Genomic DNA, 18,593 nt, shown 5'->3' on the forward strand with positions numbered 1-18,593 from the left:
CAATAGTTAAGCTTTGCAAGACTGATTTCATCTGCTAATAGTTAACACTGCTTTTTAACATCCTTATTTTTGAAATAGCTCCTCTCTTATTCTTCAGTGATAACTTGAAATAATATCATCTTTGTTTTGTCTTAAAACTGAAACTATGACTATTTTGTTCTTTTAAACTCAGAGTTATAAATTTCATTTGTATTCTAGATAAAAGCAGACTTGTCAATTACTTAAAAATCAAAATTAAAATTAACTCTTTACCAAATAATAAATAGCAAAATATTCTTTGGTATAGATAATATTTAATAAGGGTTTTCCAAAGGTTGAGTCACTGGTAGGACTGCCAGATAATATACAGGACACTGTGTATTACCGACCTATAAACAGCAAAAAATTCTAAATATAAGTGTACGTGTGTATAATATTTGAGACTTACCCTAATTATTTACTTGAAAATCAAATTTAACTAGATATCCTATGTTTTTATTTGTTACATTTGACAATTGTGGCCAGACTCCTAAATTTGGAGTCAATTGGGGTTTAATACAGAAGTACTCTCCTTTGGGCATAGCCATGGTCACAACTTCAAAGTTCTGATGTGACATCAATACTACACAAAAGCAAATATTAGTAACTGCAAAATTTGAAATTCAAAGATGACTAAGTCTAAGCGCAGAAGAGTCTAAGAGTAGAAGTGTGCTGACCGGTTTTGATTTTCTAGGGAGAAAAGAAACTTTAGGAAACAATAGCTTAGAGAATCCGGAGTGAGTTGGTTAAGAACTTGAGTGAGCCAATAAGAGCTGAACGAACAGGTTCTCTGAGCCAAGAGACCTGATAGCCAATCAGAACTGAGGAGAGTGAGGCTAGACTCCGAGAAGGGGCGGGCTCCCGCAGTGTGGTCGGTGAAAGGCAAGACTCAGCCAATCGGAACTAGGTAGGGCGGGGCTGGATTCAGGGGGCGGGTTTGAACGCGCGAACGCGACGCGCGGGGATTGGGTGGCTTTCGGCCTGAGCTGCACCTGCACTTCCCGGCTTTTCTCACCAGGGCGAACGCCAACTCAAGAGTGACTATTGGGTGACACTTGATCGGCTCTTCATGGCCTACCCGGGATATGGAGGAGGGGTGAGTCCTGGTTACTTCTTCGTGGCCTTGGTCCTCTCTGGGTGTGTGGCCCGACGGGCGGTGCCACCGTGCGGGTCCGCCCACTGCCTCCTCGTCCTTCTCTGGTGACTGGTACTAGAGGGCCTGGAACAGAACTCTTGAGTGGTGCTGGAAACAGGGGCTGGGCGGGCTAAAATGGAACTGCAGGTGTTCCGATCCTTGAGGACCCCTAAGTGTCGACCCTCAGTGTGACGTTGCCATGTGAATTGTGTTTTTGAAATTTCTTTTCTTGGAACCGAGGAATAAAACATCCTTCTCCTTTTGTAATAATCTTATAGGGTTCTCACCCCTGCTCCACGCAGTTTTGTTACAGATCCTCTTTCTGAAATTATTTTTACCACTTCTCATTTTTAAAATTCCTTACAAATACATTAAGATGAACTCTAAATGCCCCGAATACCTTTTGTCAGAGCAAGGGCAATCTGTTTTTCTAGACTTTGTTTTTGAAGTTGTGAAGATTATTCTTTCTCATGTAATTATTTTTTCTACATCACCTTTGGGAGTTAGAAGTCTTAATTGTAGTATCCTGTGGCTAGTACCTTCCTTTTGGAAAGGAATCCAAGTCTTCAACCTTTTTATCAGTAATTTTCAAAGTGCCTGGAGCATACTTTTTGTTTAAAAAGAGTGTGGGATGGTCCACTAGGGTGCAGGCAGAAGGTAGCCTGTTTTCTATTTTTATTTTAACTTTTTTTTTAAACCCAAAGATGGAAACTATGCTTTATTAATTTTAATCCAGGAATTGACACTGGCGTATGGTAGTGGTGTTCAAAGGAATTAATTCTAATCCTTGGGACTAAGGGAGAATCATTTTTTAAGGTAATGGGTTTCCAGGCTCTCAACTCTGACACATGCTTGTTCCTAAACTGTGTTGCTTGAAAATGTGCCTGAATTCCCTCTGGCATCTTCCACTTTCCAATGTCTACTTTCAGTCCTTAAGTTACTAAGGAAATTTAAGGTGCCTGAGGAAGGTAAAATCTCTTTCAAAATTAGTCAAAATAGCATGAATCCATGAGGCATTTGAAATTTCACTACCTTCTACATATTTTAATTAGATTGCAGTCCCTGTTAGAAATATGTTACTTTTACTCCTAGTTGGATGTCCTAATTTCATGTATGTGGTAGAGATGATGGTGATAGTAATAACATATTAATTGAAAGGATTTGCTACTTCCTTACCCCCATTTTTATCAGAGTGCTTGTGTTTAATGGAAGGAAACATCTGAACATATTTTAAACATTTAAATGCTTTTTTTCTGCTTATCCAAATAAAAGCAGCTCTTCACATCAATTCTCCAACTCCTTATTAGTATCTAGGACAAAAATACCCTCAAACAAAGAAAGCAATATGGATTAGTAAAATTAATACTTTTCAGTGGAACTCTTTTAAGATACATTGAATAAAATCCAAGGGTAAAATATGCATTATTTCTTTATTTGGAATATATTTGTAAGTTAAAATTGTTTTATGAAACATATTAACTATAGTCAATATAGACCTAAATTAATATTTTTATATTTAACAAAATATAAAATGGTAGCTGTTAGACCTTTTTGAAAGTATACTTTTATCTGACCCAGTAAATGATTCATCTTTTTAAATGCTTTTCTAATACTTTTTTACTTGTTTAGTAAGAGTTTTTTAATCAAAATTGTATTATTTTCATTGTACTAATTTTATAATAAAAATTTTCACAGGAAATAAAATTTAAAATTTTAATTTATACATATTTTCATTATATTTTTTCTTCCTCCTACTTGAAATTCTTTTTTCTTTCTGTCTTATGGCAACCTCTTTTCAGCCTTCAGGTCAAGATTTTTGTTTAATGGAATAAGTTTATAATCTACTACTTCTTTCTCTCTGGACTCACAAAAATTCTGAGCAAAATGTTTTTCTAAGGTATTAAAAGCATATGCCATGTCCCAAAATGAACAGTAAATAAGAGAGAAACCATAGCCATAGCATGAAATAAATGTGGATAGGGTTTATCCACATGTCTCTGAGGATAAGTATATTTGAATACATGGTCTATTTCTTACTAGCTATTTGACCTTGACCAGTTCAGAAGATCTTGAAGTTTTAGAACCTCAACTGCAAAAAGAACAAAATACTTTTATATCTCATGGAGTTGTGAAAATTTAATAAAATAATCAATGGAAGTACTTAGAGTGGTACATGGCATATAAAAAGCCCTCAATAAACATTAACTGCCTAATATTATTATTTCATTGGTATTATTATTTTTCTTATTAGTATTGGAGTGGACTATTGTAATATATTAGTATTGGATTATTATTAGTATTGGAGTGGACTGTTGTAATATATTAGTATTGGACTATTATAATATATTAGTATTGGAGTGGAGTTGTCACTGGATTTTTTTCTTGTCATCTTATTTTTTTAAAAAATAAATCTTTTATGGTGGAGAGGATATTTGAGCTATAAGCAGTTTCCCATGATTAGGTCCCAGTTTCATTGTATTGACCACATTTTTTTCTAAGTATGTGTCTTGAGGTATAATTCTGAGTTTCACTATATGTGAAATCTTACATGTTTTACCTTCATTTATTTCAATGATGATGATGGTAAACTTTAAAAATTATACCTTATATTCTTTTGTTGAATTGAGTTCTTAGTGGCTGATTTTTTTTAACTACTTTTAAAAAATTTTTTACTTGTAGATGGACACAATACCTTTATTTATTTATTTTTATGTGGTGCTGAGGATTGAACCCAGTGCCTCACACATGCTAGACAAGCTCTCTACCATTGAGCTATATACCTCCAGCTCTTAACTACTTTTAATGCTGAATAACAAATCCTAATGAACTCTGTCTTAATGTTAGTTACCTAGTATTATGTAGCTTAAGCTTTTGTGATAATTGTGTTTGGGAGCTTTGGGTAACTATATTTTTACTTTTCAGTGGACTTTCAATACATATTTTATTTGAAGCCACTTTAATGGATAATTTTTGTATTATTTATCTTCTTCTCTTTTACTCTTGTAGTTTGGAAATTTTAGTGGTCAGATGCCAGGAATGCAAATGCCAGGAACAGGTCCAAACATGTTCCCTGGTGGTTACTCTGGGTACCCAGCATATTCAGACAATTATTCTTCAGCTGATGATGCTATGTGGAATTATTTCACTGCTGTTGCTGGACAGGTAAGGTGCTAAAATTATTGCCTAAGTGTTAGTTTTTAAAAAATGATTGGTATTCAAAAGAAATGTCTAGTATTTCACTTAGTATATCAGTTTAAATGCATATGGAACTTATGTTTTAATTTTATCTAGGCTGATTTTGTTCTTGAGACCTGAGATGAGGGCAGTCATAATTATTTTATTTTAAAAAGTCACTTTAAATCAATTGAAAGAGGAAAGATATTCAAAGTAGAAAAATCTAATTCTTCCTTACATAGTAGGATGTCTTCTAAGGTTTGATGTTGTTTGTCACCACCAAAACTCATGTTGAAATTTACATGCCAGTGCAGTGGTACTGAGAGGTAGTAGTGCCTTTAAGAGTCCTTTAGGTCATGTGGGCTCCATTTTCATCAAAGGATAAAGGTGATTCTTGAAAGAGTGGGTTAGTTATTTCACATTGGAGTGGATTGTTTTGAAGTGAGTCAGTCACCTCCCATTTTTCTCTCTCACACATTTGTCTCTGGTCTTCACACCTGGTCCTTACAAAGAAGAGCTGATGCCTGTGCTTTACCTAGCTTCCAGAAACATAAGCAAAAACAAACCTCTTTTCTTTATAAGTTACACAGCCTCAGTTATATAGCTGCAGAAAATAGACCAACACTTTTCTTGCTGACATTATTTGACAAAGGGATTTTGTTACTAGTAGTTAAGTACATCATCAAAACATAAGAATTAGTACTTAGATGTTTTCTTATTTTGAACTATCTTATCTCTCACTTAAATCTTCTTAATATCTTCCTATGTTTGACAATGAGAAGAATTCTATTCCCTTGGAGAGATTGATAATCTAAAGCTAACTACATTTAGTCTGAACATCCTTTTATAGCAAACAAGGATGAGTATTACAAATTTAAGGGAAGGTAAGAGATATTTACAGCAATTAGTATTTAGTCTAGGGAACAATATTTTAACTTTGCCATTCATTCCATTAAAAAGAAGTGTTTGTGTGTATGTGTTTGTGTGTGTGTGTGTGTGTGTAATTTGAAACCCAAGTATGTCAAACAGTATTATAAATAGGAAATCACCTCAAAATATCATAAATTTATTCAAGTTGAGCAATTACATTTTTTCCACAGAAGGATTTATGTCATTTTTAGTGATTTTTTTTTTAATTTATATGACTGTCCAGTCTTTCAAAAAGATTATCTATATAATCATATTAGGGCATATTTTTCTATCTTTAACAAAAAAATACAGAAATTATTATCTTAATGATATATTATAGTATTAGCATGTTATTAATCTCTAATAAATTTGAATAAGTATGTAGAAGGCAGGCTTTATTATGACCAATCGGGAAGTATGAACCTGCCAATTCAGGTACATGAGTTTTGCATGCGAAGTTTTAGTGATAATAGGTAATTATGTGGTCAGGCAAAGTTTTTTCTTTATTTCTATTGCAACTACTGTTTATTATACCACAATTTATTCCTTTTAAAGTAATTTTATATTCATTATCTTGCGAAAGTTCAAGTGGTCTTAATGGAAGTATGTATCACATCCATTTTTATGAGATATCAGTTGCATTTTTTATAAGAGAATTGTTGAGTATTGAAGATAGGAAAGAATATAATTGTGATACATATTTGTATATTTACATATATAAGTGTGATAACATATACAGACATTTTGATATTTATATGTGTTATATATTTATTTATATTTTTGTATATTTTTTTCCCATGGTTCCTAGGTCATAATGCCTTCCCTGAGGCAGGATATAGGGCATAGAAACTAGAATTTCTCTTCCCCAAGGAAGTCACAGAAACTTTTCCCTGTTCTTATATGGCCATAATTTTCTTTATTCTCTGATTTACCTTATCTGACAGGAGGTCATAAGACTCTTATTCCAGAGGAGTTCTCTCCCATTGTAAAGAACCTCCACACCCTTTGGTTCCTTCTTCATTGTCTAGAAGTGTAGAATTTAGAGAAATACTCAGGAATGCTACACAGAGGCCAAGTAGTGTCTGAATTTTAGGCCTTGCTGGATTTTCTTACTTAGTTTATTAGCAATCATGCTGATGCTATGAAATCTGAACCCGAAAAGACGGGGTTCAGAGAACTTCTATATAGCTGAACATGTGAAGGTTCTTGTTCACCTATTGATGTGCCATGAAAGTAGCACACCGTAATGCCAAAGGAAGTGTAAAGAAAAAAAAAAATCAGAGTCCCACTGTATGGGACTTCTTGAGGCAATTAATGGATGATGTCCTGCATTTTATAGCATCTGATTCTTAACCCTGGTAAAATAGTAGATATTGTTTTTCTTAGGAAGAGTACACCTTCACTTCTGAAAAACAAGGCATATAATTGACTTTTATCTACAGTGTATCCTTCTAGGCAGAGCAGTGGGTGAGGGGAGCTCAGGCCTTTGCAGATAAATGAGCACATGGAAATGTGGCACACAGAGTTTAAAGCTGTTTTATTTTGTGGGAGAGGAAATAGTGAGCTGTTTTGTAGTTTTCATTCCATTCATAAAAAGGATCCTAAAATAACTTTTATGTGTTTCAACTAAAATTTGCAATAAATTTTGTTTCGTATCTTTTCAACTAGCATTTTTTCCAAGTCTGCTTTTTCTATAAATGTTCTTTCATCGTAAAGAACCTCCACACCCTTTGGTTCCTTCTTCATTGTCTAGAAGTGTAGAATTTAGAGAAATACTCAGTTTGGGAAAAGTGTGAAATATTACGGAAGAGGCTGGTGAGAAACTTTTGTGTGAAATGTTACGGAAGAGACTGGTGCTTGAACAGAAAATATCATCTGACATGTAGGATTTGTTGCTCTTCATTTAAATTGGATTGGTGTAGATTTTCAGTACACTTACATTTTTCTTGAAAACTTCATGTTTGTGTGGTCTGTACATTCCATTCTTTGCATTCTTGTGCTTTCTACGTGATACATTGTTTTTATAAATGGGAAAAAATTCATGAGGCTCAGTAACTTCTCATTAATTTAATCATCAAGTAGAATGGCATTTTTCCACTTAAGAAGAGTTAAAGAAAAGATAATTTATAACTACATCACTTTTTGTGTGCTAAAAGACATTTTTTTAAAAAAAAATCAAAAAGAAAGATAAGTCATTTTCTTCCTTTGCCTCTTCTAACAGTTTGTAAAAGAGTCTTTTTAAATTTAGTGTGCCATCATTGACAGTAGCATGGCATTTGTGTCTGTTATTTCACAGAAATGGTATTGACAGTGGCAGCTCTCCAAATTAATTAGTAGAGTGTTTTACTAATGACTTTTTGCTCAGAACATGAAGTTTTTGAAAGAGGTTTGTAATATAATAATCATTTGAAACAGTTGCTTCGGGACTTCTAATAGGGAGGTGGATAAATGTTGGTTAAATAAAATGTGCCCCAAAGTTCTTCTAAAGTTCCTATAACTGGAAGAAAGTATTTGTAATGTACCTACAAGTCTAAGGAAATAGGTATTTTTTAAGGTATAATTTTATTACTATAGAATTTAAAACTTAATAAAGATCCCCAAAGTATGTAGGACCTAGGAAGGAGCACTCAGATATTCTAAGCAGAGATGACTGTAAGGATGCTTCATTGAGAAGAATATTACTCAGTATTTTTAAATTTCTATTAGAACCACTGGAATTGTGTTTGCAGGTTCATTGTTAAAGATCTAGTTGAATGTGACTATTTAAATACTTCTTAGAAGTTTTTTCTAAAGTATTTGTTCATTTCTTTTTTTTATGAAGCATGTGTCTTAAATTTATCTTTTTAATCTTTTCTCATAGCTCTTGTTTTGCATCTGTGCCAATGTATGTGATATTTCCAAGTGAATTACCTTACTGTATATTTGTGTAGAAAATAGGATTAGGTACTGAAACGTAAGGAGAATATTCTGTTTCATTTCCATTGTCATTTCCAATAAATTCAAACAGGAATGTTTGGACACTAATCAGAATAGCTACACAATACAGAGGACTATAAAATTTCACTAGAGGTAATTGTGAGATCGAAAAGGGTGTTTCCCTGCCAGTAAAACATTCAATATGAAGTTTTTCTTTAGACATAGTTCCTTCCAAAAATGACCATATCTGGGAATGTTTGTGAGAACTTTTTAAAAACGTTTTATGGATTTTTCTATTTTAATTAGAGATTCAATGACTTTCACAATATATTGTTTTGAACTGTGATAGAACAGAGTGAATGTGCTATTTTTTTTTCAGAAGTAGAGGAAATGATTCATTGCATTATGTTCTGTAATATGCTTTTGCGGTTGAGAATTCTTTTTAGAATTTTGAAGATGATACCAGTATTCTGAGAAATGCATATTTCTTGATTGAGCTACCATAGTTAATTAACATTTTAATATGCTTTTATATAACTAAACATTAAATAAGGTTATCATTATTGTTTTAACAGGATGGTGAAGTGGATGCTGAGGAACTTCAGAAATGTTTGACACAGTCTGGAATCAGTGGAACTTATTCTCGTAAGATCTTCCCCACCCCCTTTTGTTGAAATTGGAATAGGATATTCATTTTCTAGTTTTTTGTATCCCCATAATTAGAGTACATATTTAAAAATTTCATAGCAGCTATACATGCACATGGTTTAAAGAGATGGTTCAGCCAAATGGTTCAGTTATGAATATAATCTGTTCCTTGTACATTCCTTTCTTCCCAACATTAATCACTTATATAAGAGGCTTCTTTTTAGCTGATTCTTCTCGAATTGAGAGGATTAAATTCTCTTTCAACCTTGAGGTAACCCTGTCCCTTCCCTTCACACAGGAATACTTCCCAGTCTCCCATAGTACAATATGGTGGTATGGTAATTTTGGTTAGGTAATCTGTATTTTTTTTTTGGTATGTACATACTGTTTATAACTTTGTCTTGTGACAATATATGATTACTTTTCCTTTTTATATAACTTTTTGCTTTTCTTGAAATTAATAAGGTTAAGTATTCTATCTTATCAACCTGGAACTTTCCAGTGTGCTCTGTTTTTTGTGTGTGATTCTCATACTGGCATTCTTTCACCTTCATTCTGGAGCTGTCTTTGTCTTGAGTTGGTTGGCCTCTTCACTCAATCTCCTTACATCTTGCTTTCCACTTAAAAAAAAATACAATCTTTTATTTCAATGAAATTTATCATTAGGTAAAATAAAAGTGGTAAATTTTGGTGACCTTATGTATATTAAAAAGATTTAATTCTATCTTCAGAATGGAGGGATTTTAGGTCAGGTATAGAGTCCTGGGTTACAAATCATTTTCATATTGAATTTTAGAGGTATTACTTAATTGTTTTCAGCTTCCATTGTTGTTCTATCTTTACACTTCTGGCCCATATGTGATTTGCTTTTGTTCTCCAGAAGCTTGGGAGATCTTCTCTTTGTTCCTAGTATTCAGAAATTCCATAATGCTTTACTTAGTGGTATTCTGTGGGGAACTCAGTGCATGTGTGCTTACTCTGGAAACTTATTTACTTTAGTTATGGGTAATATTCTTCACTGATGTTTTCTCTTTCTATATTGCATGTTATTTGAACTAGGTCTTCTACTTATTCTTTTTTTTTTTTTTTTTTTGGTGTGTGTGTGGTACTGGGGATTGAACCCAGGGCTTTGTGCATGCGAGGCAAGCATTCTACCAACTGAGCTGTATCCCCAGCCCTCTTTTATTCTTACACTGTTTGGGAAATGTCCTCAACTTTATTTTCTAAAACTTCTATTGAGTCTTTTGTTTTGACTATAATTTTTTTAACTCTCTCAAAGACTATTAATATCCTTGAGTTTTTTCTTTCCCTGTGCCTGTTATTTCTTACAAATTGTTTTTATATCCCCAGTTTGTTTGTTTGGTTATCTTTCATGTCTTTTCTCAGGTGCTTGATGATACTTTTGTTGCTCATGTTTTACTAAAATGCTGATCATAAGTCCTGACATCATGGTTAAATTTTGATCATGGGCCTCAGTGCATGTTTTTTCATTTGGGCAGTTCTGTTGTGTAACTTTCAGTGTTGGTATTTTTAGTGATTTCCTTTGGGAATGGTTATCCAGTTTATCTTCTGACTGCAAGGGAGATGAAATGGAGTCCACAGGGTTCTCAAAACTTTTGTAAATATTCAATTAATTGCCTTGTGTTTAGTAGATATCCCATCCCAGCTGTGCCTGATATACTACAGTCCAGAGATTCTCCAGAGAACCAAATTCTGCTAGGTTTAGGAGTCAGAGCTATCAAACCAAATAGAGACAAGGAGGTGATTGGGAGCTTTAAATTCTCCTATGTGGACATTACACGATTCTGTTTGTATTTATACCTTCACTCATGTTTTCAGAAGTACTGCCAATTCAATTTATGACACTTGGAGTCTTTCCTAAGGTAACTAAGTTGCTTCTGAGCTTTTCTCTTTTTGAGTACACATTACTTAATTCATGTCCTTTGACTTTATAACTTACAATGTATTTTCCTGTTGTTTCCTCTCTCATTCTCTTTTACTCTATAGATTTTTATATTTTAAAATAGCTGTCCATTCTGTTGGGATATGGGGAGGAAGTAAAAACCTATCAACTTTCTTGAATTAAAATTCTCTCTACTCTTTGTCAAAAATGTTTTATCCTTATATACATGATTATATTCTTGGATTGAAGATGTGCTTATTTGTCTGTTTAATTTTGGCCATGTATTATTACCCATTCTGATTCTCCCTCTTTGTGAATGTATGTCAAGTTAATTTTAAAGCAAAATGGATATTATTTACTTGGCCAAAAGATGGAATACCATTTCAGAAATTTTTTATATTAACAACTCCCCTCCAGTAGTTTTTATATGAAGGAACATTGACTTTAGTCCTGATTCTTCTATTTGTTAGCTCTGTACATGGGAAGCTATCTTTCTGGGCCTCGGTTTCTTTATTTGAAAAATTAAGACTGTTATACATTTGGTATGTTTATGTGAAATCGCATAACTTTCACTACCTAATTCATAGCGAGTTCTCATTCAGCATTGAGTTGTCAATTCAAAAACACTGTTACCAATAACTTTAGCACAGGCAGTTTTTATTAAATGTTTCATGAAAATCATCTCTTTTAACTTGTAGAATATTTTATAATTTATCCTTAGTCTAAAATTTAGCTGGTGTAATTTTCTTTTTAAAACTTTAAAAATATGTCATCAAGTAGCATAAAGTGAAATTAATTTTTAAAAATTATTTATCCACTTATTCATATTAACAAGTTTCTAGTAAGATTTTTGTAGGCCTAAGTGTACAGTGGTGATGTAATTCTTCTCAAAATAAATCAGCATAGTGGTTGAATGAAATTGTAATAAGGATTAGAAAAATTGAAGTTTATCTAGTGGGCTCTTTCTAGCACTATCAGTGTGAAAGTGTTACTATGTCTATTAAGCCCTGACTTTAAGATAGTTTATGTTGGTTTCTTCTTCCTTCTCCCCTCCCCCTTGCAGTGGGAAAGGGGGACAGTGGCTTCAGCTCAGAGGCACATTTTCTTCTTCCTTGGTCATTGAAATAAGCCTCCAAATGCTTTTCCTCCCTCTGTATAATCTCACTTTAGAATCTATTCATTGTAAGCTAAAGTCCTTAAAATGGAAAATATAGAATTTCTCTTTTGCTTCTTAAAATCCTTCAGTGACCTTAATTAGTCTTTTGAGTGGTATTGAAGAGGTTAGTATCTGGCTCTTGTTTGTTTTTCTGAGGTACTCATATGCTACTTATGAGTACTCTTAAATCTTTTACACTTTGTGATTTCTGAGTATAAGTCAAGCTTCTACTTAAATCCCAGTCGGCATTTGTATTGGAAGACTGAAGCCCTTCCTGTCTCTAGGCCCCAGGCAAAGCCATGTGCTTTAAACACCTTGTGACACCTATAGCTCTGTAATTTTTCATTATTTTGCAATTGCTTATCCCTCATGAGATGAGTAATTTGAAGACGTAGCCTTTTTTTTTTTTTTTCCTACAAATGCTTAACGTTCAAAGAAGGATGTTAATTATGGTGATTGTGTATTTGGGGCAATTTTAAAATATTTTCTTTTGGAAATAAAGATTGTCATAATTTTACATAGACAAAATTGAGCAGACTTCAGTTAAATATTCACTGTCTTTCAGCCTTCAGTTTGGAAACGTGCAGAATTATGATTGCCATGTTGGATGTATCCTTGAATGAAAATAGAAAAGACTAGAATATAGTTATTACTTTATGAATATTAAGCCCATTGTTAGTTTTAAGTGACAACCAATTAGTAAACTAGAATTTAAAAATATTTTTGAGATCCTGTTAGCTGTCTATAGACATTTATGTTTTTATGCAGAAAACATATGCTGATTTAGACTACCTTTGTAGATGCATACTTATTTTTTAGCCAATGATACAGAGTTTGGGTCAGGTTCATTTTCTCAGATCCCAAAACTTATATTCATTAACAAAACAATCAGAGAGATTACACAGGAAAAATGGGGTTTAATGAATTCAAGGAGCTTTGGGCAGCTCTTAATGCCTGGAAACAGAACTTCATGGCCATTGATCAAGACCGAAGTGGCACAGTAGAGCATCATGAGCTGAGTCAAGCCATTGCTATTATGGGTAAGAATATTAAAATTCTGTCAAGTCTGTACAGGTCATCTTTGAACATATGAATCTTAATTCTCAGTTTACTACCGTAATGAGGGCTATATTTTTCACTAGAGTTCTCTAGTTGAAGTAAAGTTGCAGGTAAATTCTGACTAACAACGTTGTCAAAATTATATTAACTATGATTTTTTTTCCAAATGTTGATCTTCCATTTTATTCTAAATTTCTTGGGTATGTTTAAATTTATTCTTCAATGGTTAATACTCACCACTTGTATTCTTTGATTACTTGAGAAGGATATGTAATTTGGGAACAAAATTAATCTCAATCACAAATTTCTATATCAGAGTTTAATTTTTCAGCACCCAAAACCATGCTTTTCCCCTTCTTCACTTACGTAATAAAACACAAAAATGTAACAATATACCTCAAAATGGGAGATGGCATTTTAGAATATTTTGAAAGAATGTAACTTTATTTCATTATAATTTCTAATAAGCTAAGGCTCTTTCTTGGTCTGCTTTTGAAAGAGAAAAATACACAAAGTTGCTAAATTTGTTTATAGTTAATTGAGTTTTAAGAAACTTTATTTTTCTTACCCTGTATTTTTATTTGTAATTATTTCTAATCAAAATGTTTGTATGAAAATTAACTTTTTGGAAATTAACATCTGGACTTAATTTACAGGGACTTATCTGAAATATAATTTAAAGAACTCAAACTAGTGATATTTTTGTTTTATGTTTTAAATAGATAATTTATTTATTAGGGACAGTACTGGCCATATAACAATGTATAGTTCATTAATAGAGCCTTAATACCTAATAGATTAAACTGGGTCTTTTATTCAGCAAAATGTTAGAAAAGTAATATAATCTTTAGACTAAAAGAACATTTTCTAAGCATTCAAGTGGACAGTTAAATGTAAGAAAGAAGTGGACTGAAATATTCAAATGATATTGCTGAGAGTACTATGAGAAAATTTTAGGATTTTATCAGTACCTATCCAGATCGTACTCAAAATGCATTTTCATAAAACTATAGTAGTTTGCATGTTTTGCTATTTCTCTCATTTTATATTTTTTAATAAGTTTCCTGTGTTACACATTATTACAACTTCAGATGGAACATTCTGTCTTACATTTGTGCATCTCATTAAATTTGAAGGACCATCCTAGGGGTATAGCAAATATAACATATTAATTAACATTTCTGGTTTTCATCTCATTATTTTAAAATTTCAGTTTTTATGTATATTGTAAAAGGTAAATAGTCAAACAGTACTATATGCTAAAGCTGCTACAGGTGTTAATTAATAATATAAGCTAACTGCATACTGATAGGAGTTTTCTTCCCAATATGTTTCAAAGAAAGAGAAGGGGAAAACAGAAAAGTGAAGGAAAATTGGAAGGAAGAAGGTTAGTGATAATTTGGAGGGAGGGGCCCCTAAATCATGCTAGAACATCGCAATGGGAGAATGTGCCCAACACTGTTACTTTGCTCATATACAGGTCTGCTATAGGTAGGGTATTAAATCACCTGAGTTCCAGTCTCCATTTTTGAATATCATGGCTGAAGATACCAGAGAATGAATACTTTATCTTCCACAGATATTTACCTCCTAACAGAGCAGCTTTGCAATCTATCATACCACACTGATTTAGTTCATTGTCCTTCCAAATGTCACTACCAATTTAGATAGCCTGTAAGAGCATTGAATTTTATAATGCACCAATAAAAAATGTGGAATGAGAAAAAAAAGAGCATTGAATTTAAGGAAAATGGTAAAGGGAAGAAATAAGTTTTTAAAGGCATCAGGTTTCATTGTACATGACAAATATTTTTTGATCTTTTGTCAAATTAAAAATCATTTGAAAGGAAATAAATCTTCTTATAGAAATATTTATAAACATATATGTAAGTATGTTGTTTTCCTTACTTCCCTACAATTAATAATAAAAATGGTTTATAAGTGTCTTCTTGGAAAAAAACAATATATGTATAGGGCTGGGGATGTGGCTCAAGCAGTAGCGTGCTCGCCTGGCATGCGTGCAGCCCGGGTTTGATCCTCAGCACCACATACCAACAAAGATGTTGTGTCCGCCGAGAACTGGAAAATAAATATTAAAAATTCTCTCTCTATCTCTCTCTCTCTCTCTCTCCCCTCTCTCACTCTCTCTTTAAAAAAAACAATATATGTATAGAATTTAAGAACACAAAGATACTGGAGGTGAATGATCAGAAACATTTTGATGATAAGAGTACACAGAAAGAATTCTGGAGACAACAAGACTGGAATAAAGAACCAAAGAAATAGTAAAAAATATATGAAGAAACAAAGTTTGGAAGACAAGGAAGAATAACACTTTAGGTTATTTTGGTGGTGGCAGGGACTAGGGCCTCAGGATTTCTAGGCAGGTGTTCTACCACTGAGCTATATCCACAGCTGTTTTCTGCTTTGGAGTAAGCATTTTGATTCCCAAGGGAGGGTGATGGGAATAGGAAACACAGTAGAATGAATCAGACATAATTTTCCTATGTTCATATATGAATACATGATCAGCGAAACTTCCACATCATGTATAACCGCATGAATTGGATCCTAATTAGAAAAAGTTATACTCAATGTAAGTGTCAAAATATACTCACTGTCATGTATATCTAATAAGAACAAATTAAAAAAGAGTCAATGGGAAATGTAGGATTTGATTGATAGAAAAGATCACTAAGAATCTTTGCTTGGATATTCTTTCATTACTGGAGTTTGAACCAGACCTGGCATATGCTGAGCAAGGTCTCAATCTCTGAGCTACATCCCCAGTCATTTGTTTTGAGACAGGACCTCTCTAGTTTGCCCAGGCTTTTAATTTGTGTTTCTCCTTCCTCAGCCTCCTGAGTAGCTGGGATTACAGGTTTGTGGACCACTGAACCTAGTTTGCTTTGATATTCCTTAGGAACTATAAAAACAGAACTGAAATATTGAAAGGTTAAAATCTAGGAAATATACCTAGACATATCAAAATCAAAATACATTTAAAAAACAAAAGGTAATTATTTTTTTCCTTAGTTTTTACTTTATTACTGGGTGAGAATAGAATTATGATGTTTGTGTATCCTTTAGTAGTGTTAATAATGAAGCCTTTGATTCTTTTTTAATATGAATGTGCTTTATTTTTAATATTTTTTGTGGAATGACTTTTGAAAGTTAATCTATGTTATGACTTCATTAATGAAAAAGGCAATGTTGCTGTGTTCTTTTGCTGTTTAGTTTTAGAAATTATACTTTATCGATCTCTTTTTTTAGGCTATAGGCTGAGTCCTCAAACGTTAACTGCTATTGTTAGACGTTATAGTAAGAATGGCAGAATTTTCTTTGATGATTACGTTGCTTGCTGTGTGAAGCTTCGAGCATTGACAGGTATTGACCATTTAAAAATTGATTCAGTATTATGCTGTTTCCTTATAACATGTCCACCCTTTCTATGTTACTTATTTACTATTACATCTAATTAGTTTTAAGTTTTCAATATTTAATAATAAAAATGTTGAAAAATTGTTTTAGCTCAGTTTTGGAGTTTCCTTCATCTCTCAGTTGCTTGGAATATTAAATCACTTTAGATTTAATCAATATGAAATTATTGAGTCTTTGTACTTGGAGACATTATATATTTGAAATTATAGATTTTAAATTATAATATTAAAAGTATTTTTTGTGTAAAGATTTCTTTAGGAGAAGAGACCACTTGCAACAAGGGTGTGTGAACTTAATTTATGATGACGTAAGTATCTTGCTTGCCACTTTGCTAGTGTGTTCTAAATGTGTTCTTAGTTGTCCAAAAAAGTAAGAGATTAAGGGTATAAATGTGGGAAGTAATTCATTTTATATACCATATTGTTTCTTTTATTTATCAGCTGAATGCATAGATAACATTCAAAATTACTACAAATACCATTTTTTTTCATTTTTTAAACCTAAATGTACTTTAAAATTTCATTACCGGTTTTTGGTCAGTTTATCTTCCAAATAATCTTTAAGGGTAAAAACTGTCATTTCCATTAAGAGTAGTTTATTTTGGCAGATCTTAATTCTCAGAGAGATGGGATATTTTAATCTCTGACAAATTATAAAACTGTTCCTTCCTCATTTCAACTGTTTACTGTTTAACATGATTCTAGTTTTTTTTTTTTTTAAATTGAAGCTATAGTTCACGTGTGCTTTCATTTTCAGGATTGTGGTTCTGCTTTTTTATATTTACTGATATAAATCATAGAATCAGCAATACCTTACTAGTATATATTGGCTTCAATTACAAGCCTTAAGAAACTCTTAAACATTTCCTGTTATGAAAAATCTTTTAAGCAATATAATCAATTAAAAAGCATTTTATTGTTACCATATGATAATTTTACTTATGTAATTAGTTTTTGCAGGGGACCATGGTAATTTGAATGCCTTGTATTTGAAAGCAGAAGAAATACTGTGAATTTGTTTGCTTGGAAGAAGTGAACTGGACTAACTTAAATTAAAACTCTGGGTGCTTTTTCTGATCCTACTTGTTTAATTTTTTTCCTAACTATGTGTTTTTACTTTAATCCATAGTTCAAAGCAAGAAAAGATAGAGAAAGATTGTTTTTTTTCAAAAGTTATCATTTTGCAAATATCTGCACACTGTTGTAGAATATTGGCACAGAATTAATTGGTGTCAAAACTTCTTACCCTTAATTTTTAACAGTGAAAACCTAGAGGAATGTACTAATGAAATTATGTAAGATTATGTAAAGAAGCCAAATGACTAAAGCTTAGATAAATTTATACTTATATGAGAGATACAGATTACACTTTTGAATTGTATTTGTAGAGGGAGGTGTTTGAGGGTCAGCTAGAAGGGAAAGTCTGGATTTTGTGCCATCTTTGTAGTAGGATTTGTTCTTTGATCACATAATCAAAGAACATAACCTTTTAGGTTTTTGCCTATGAAGAAGAAAATTGCAGTTACTACAAATGTATCCTAATTTGAATCTATAGAAAAAAAACTACAGTAGGCATTGCTTTTCCTTTTTAAAATTTTTTTGCACTGCATATTTTTCTTCAATATATTATACTGTCTACTGTGAAATAAAAAGTTCTTTAAAAACCAGATTTTCCTTCTGCCTTGTATTTCATTAGTGAAAACATACATAACCTGAAATTTCATTTTTCTCTAAGTCTAGATTGGGGTAATGACACATTTTTGAGAAATCGTCAACTTTTAAATTTGTTGTTAAACTGAGTTAATATTATTATGTCAACTGTTTATAAAGTTCTAAATCAAGTAAGCTATGCCTCTATTTAGATATTACAAAGTTGTAAGTTTGGCTTATTTGACTACATTAGCAAGTGGCTTTAATATTAGTAAATCAATAACTATTCTGATTATATCTTTGTAATATGGGTTATTGGGTATAGGAGATACCACAACAACATTTCTTGGTGGTTTTACTACAGAAATTATAAAGCAGAGTCACCAATTTCTTAACATTGAGATCCCTGGCATAAGCTGTCATAATTAATGTAGTTTCTTTCTTGGCAAACAACCTAAGTCTTTCTTAATGAAGATTTAATAAACCACATGTTTTTCTCACACTTTATCTGAACATCTTCCAGCCTGAAGGTGACTATAAATCGATATAATTTTAGTCTGGCTGGTAACCAAATTAACATACAGT

The 18,593-nt window shown here is 32.4% G+C and overlaps 1 protein-coding gene across 1 annotated transcript; it reads left to right on the forward strand.

Moving 5' to 3' along the window:
• Positions 1-1,013: 1,013 nt before the first annotated feature.
• Gca (grancalcin) lies at positions 1,014-18,164 on the forward strand. Its single transcript, XM_026393090.2, has 8 exons — positions 1,014-1,114; positions 4,160-4,315; positions 8,728-8,797; positions 12,425-12,468; positions 12,752-12,899; positions 16,192-16,305; positions 16,608-16,666; positions 17,310-18,164. Exons 1-8 carry the CDS (start codon positions 1,088-1,090, stop codon positions 17,334-17,336), a joined length of 645 nt encoding a protein of 214 aa, XP_026248875.2. The 5' UTR covers positions 1,014-1,087; the 3' UTR covers positions 17,337-18,164.
• The last annotated feature ends 429 nt before the right edge of the window (positions 18,165-18,593 follow it).

This window comes from Urocitellus parryii, chromosome 1 (genome assembly GCF_045843805.1).
Source record: "Urocitellus parryii isolate mUroPar1 chromosome 1, mUroPar1.hap1, whole genome shotgun sequence".
NCBI classification, from domain to species: domain Eukaryota; kingdom Metazoa; phylum Chordata; class Mammalia; order Rodentia; family Sciuridae; genus Urocitellus; species Urocitellus parryii.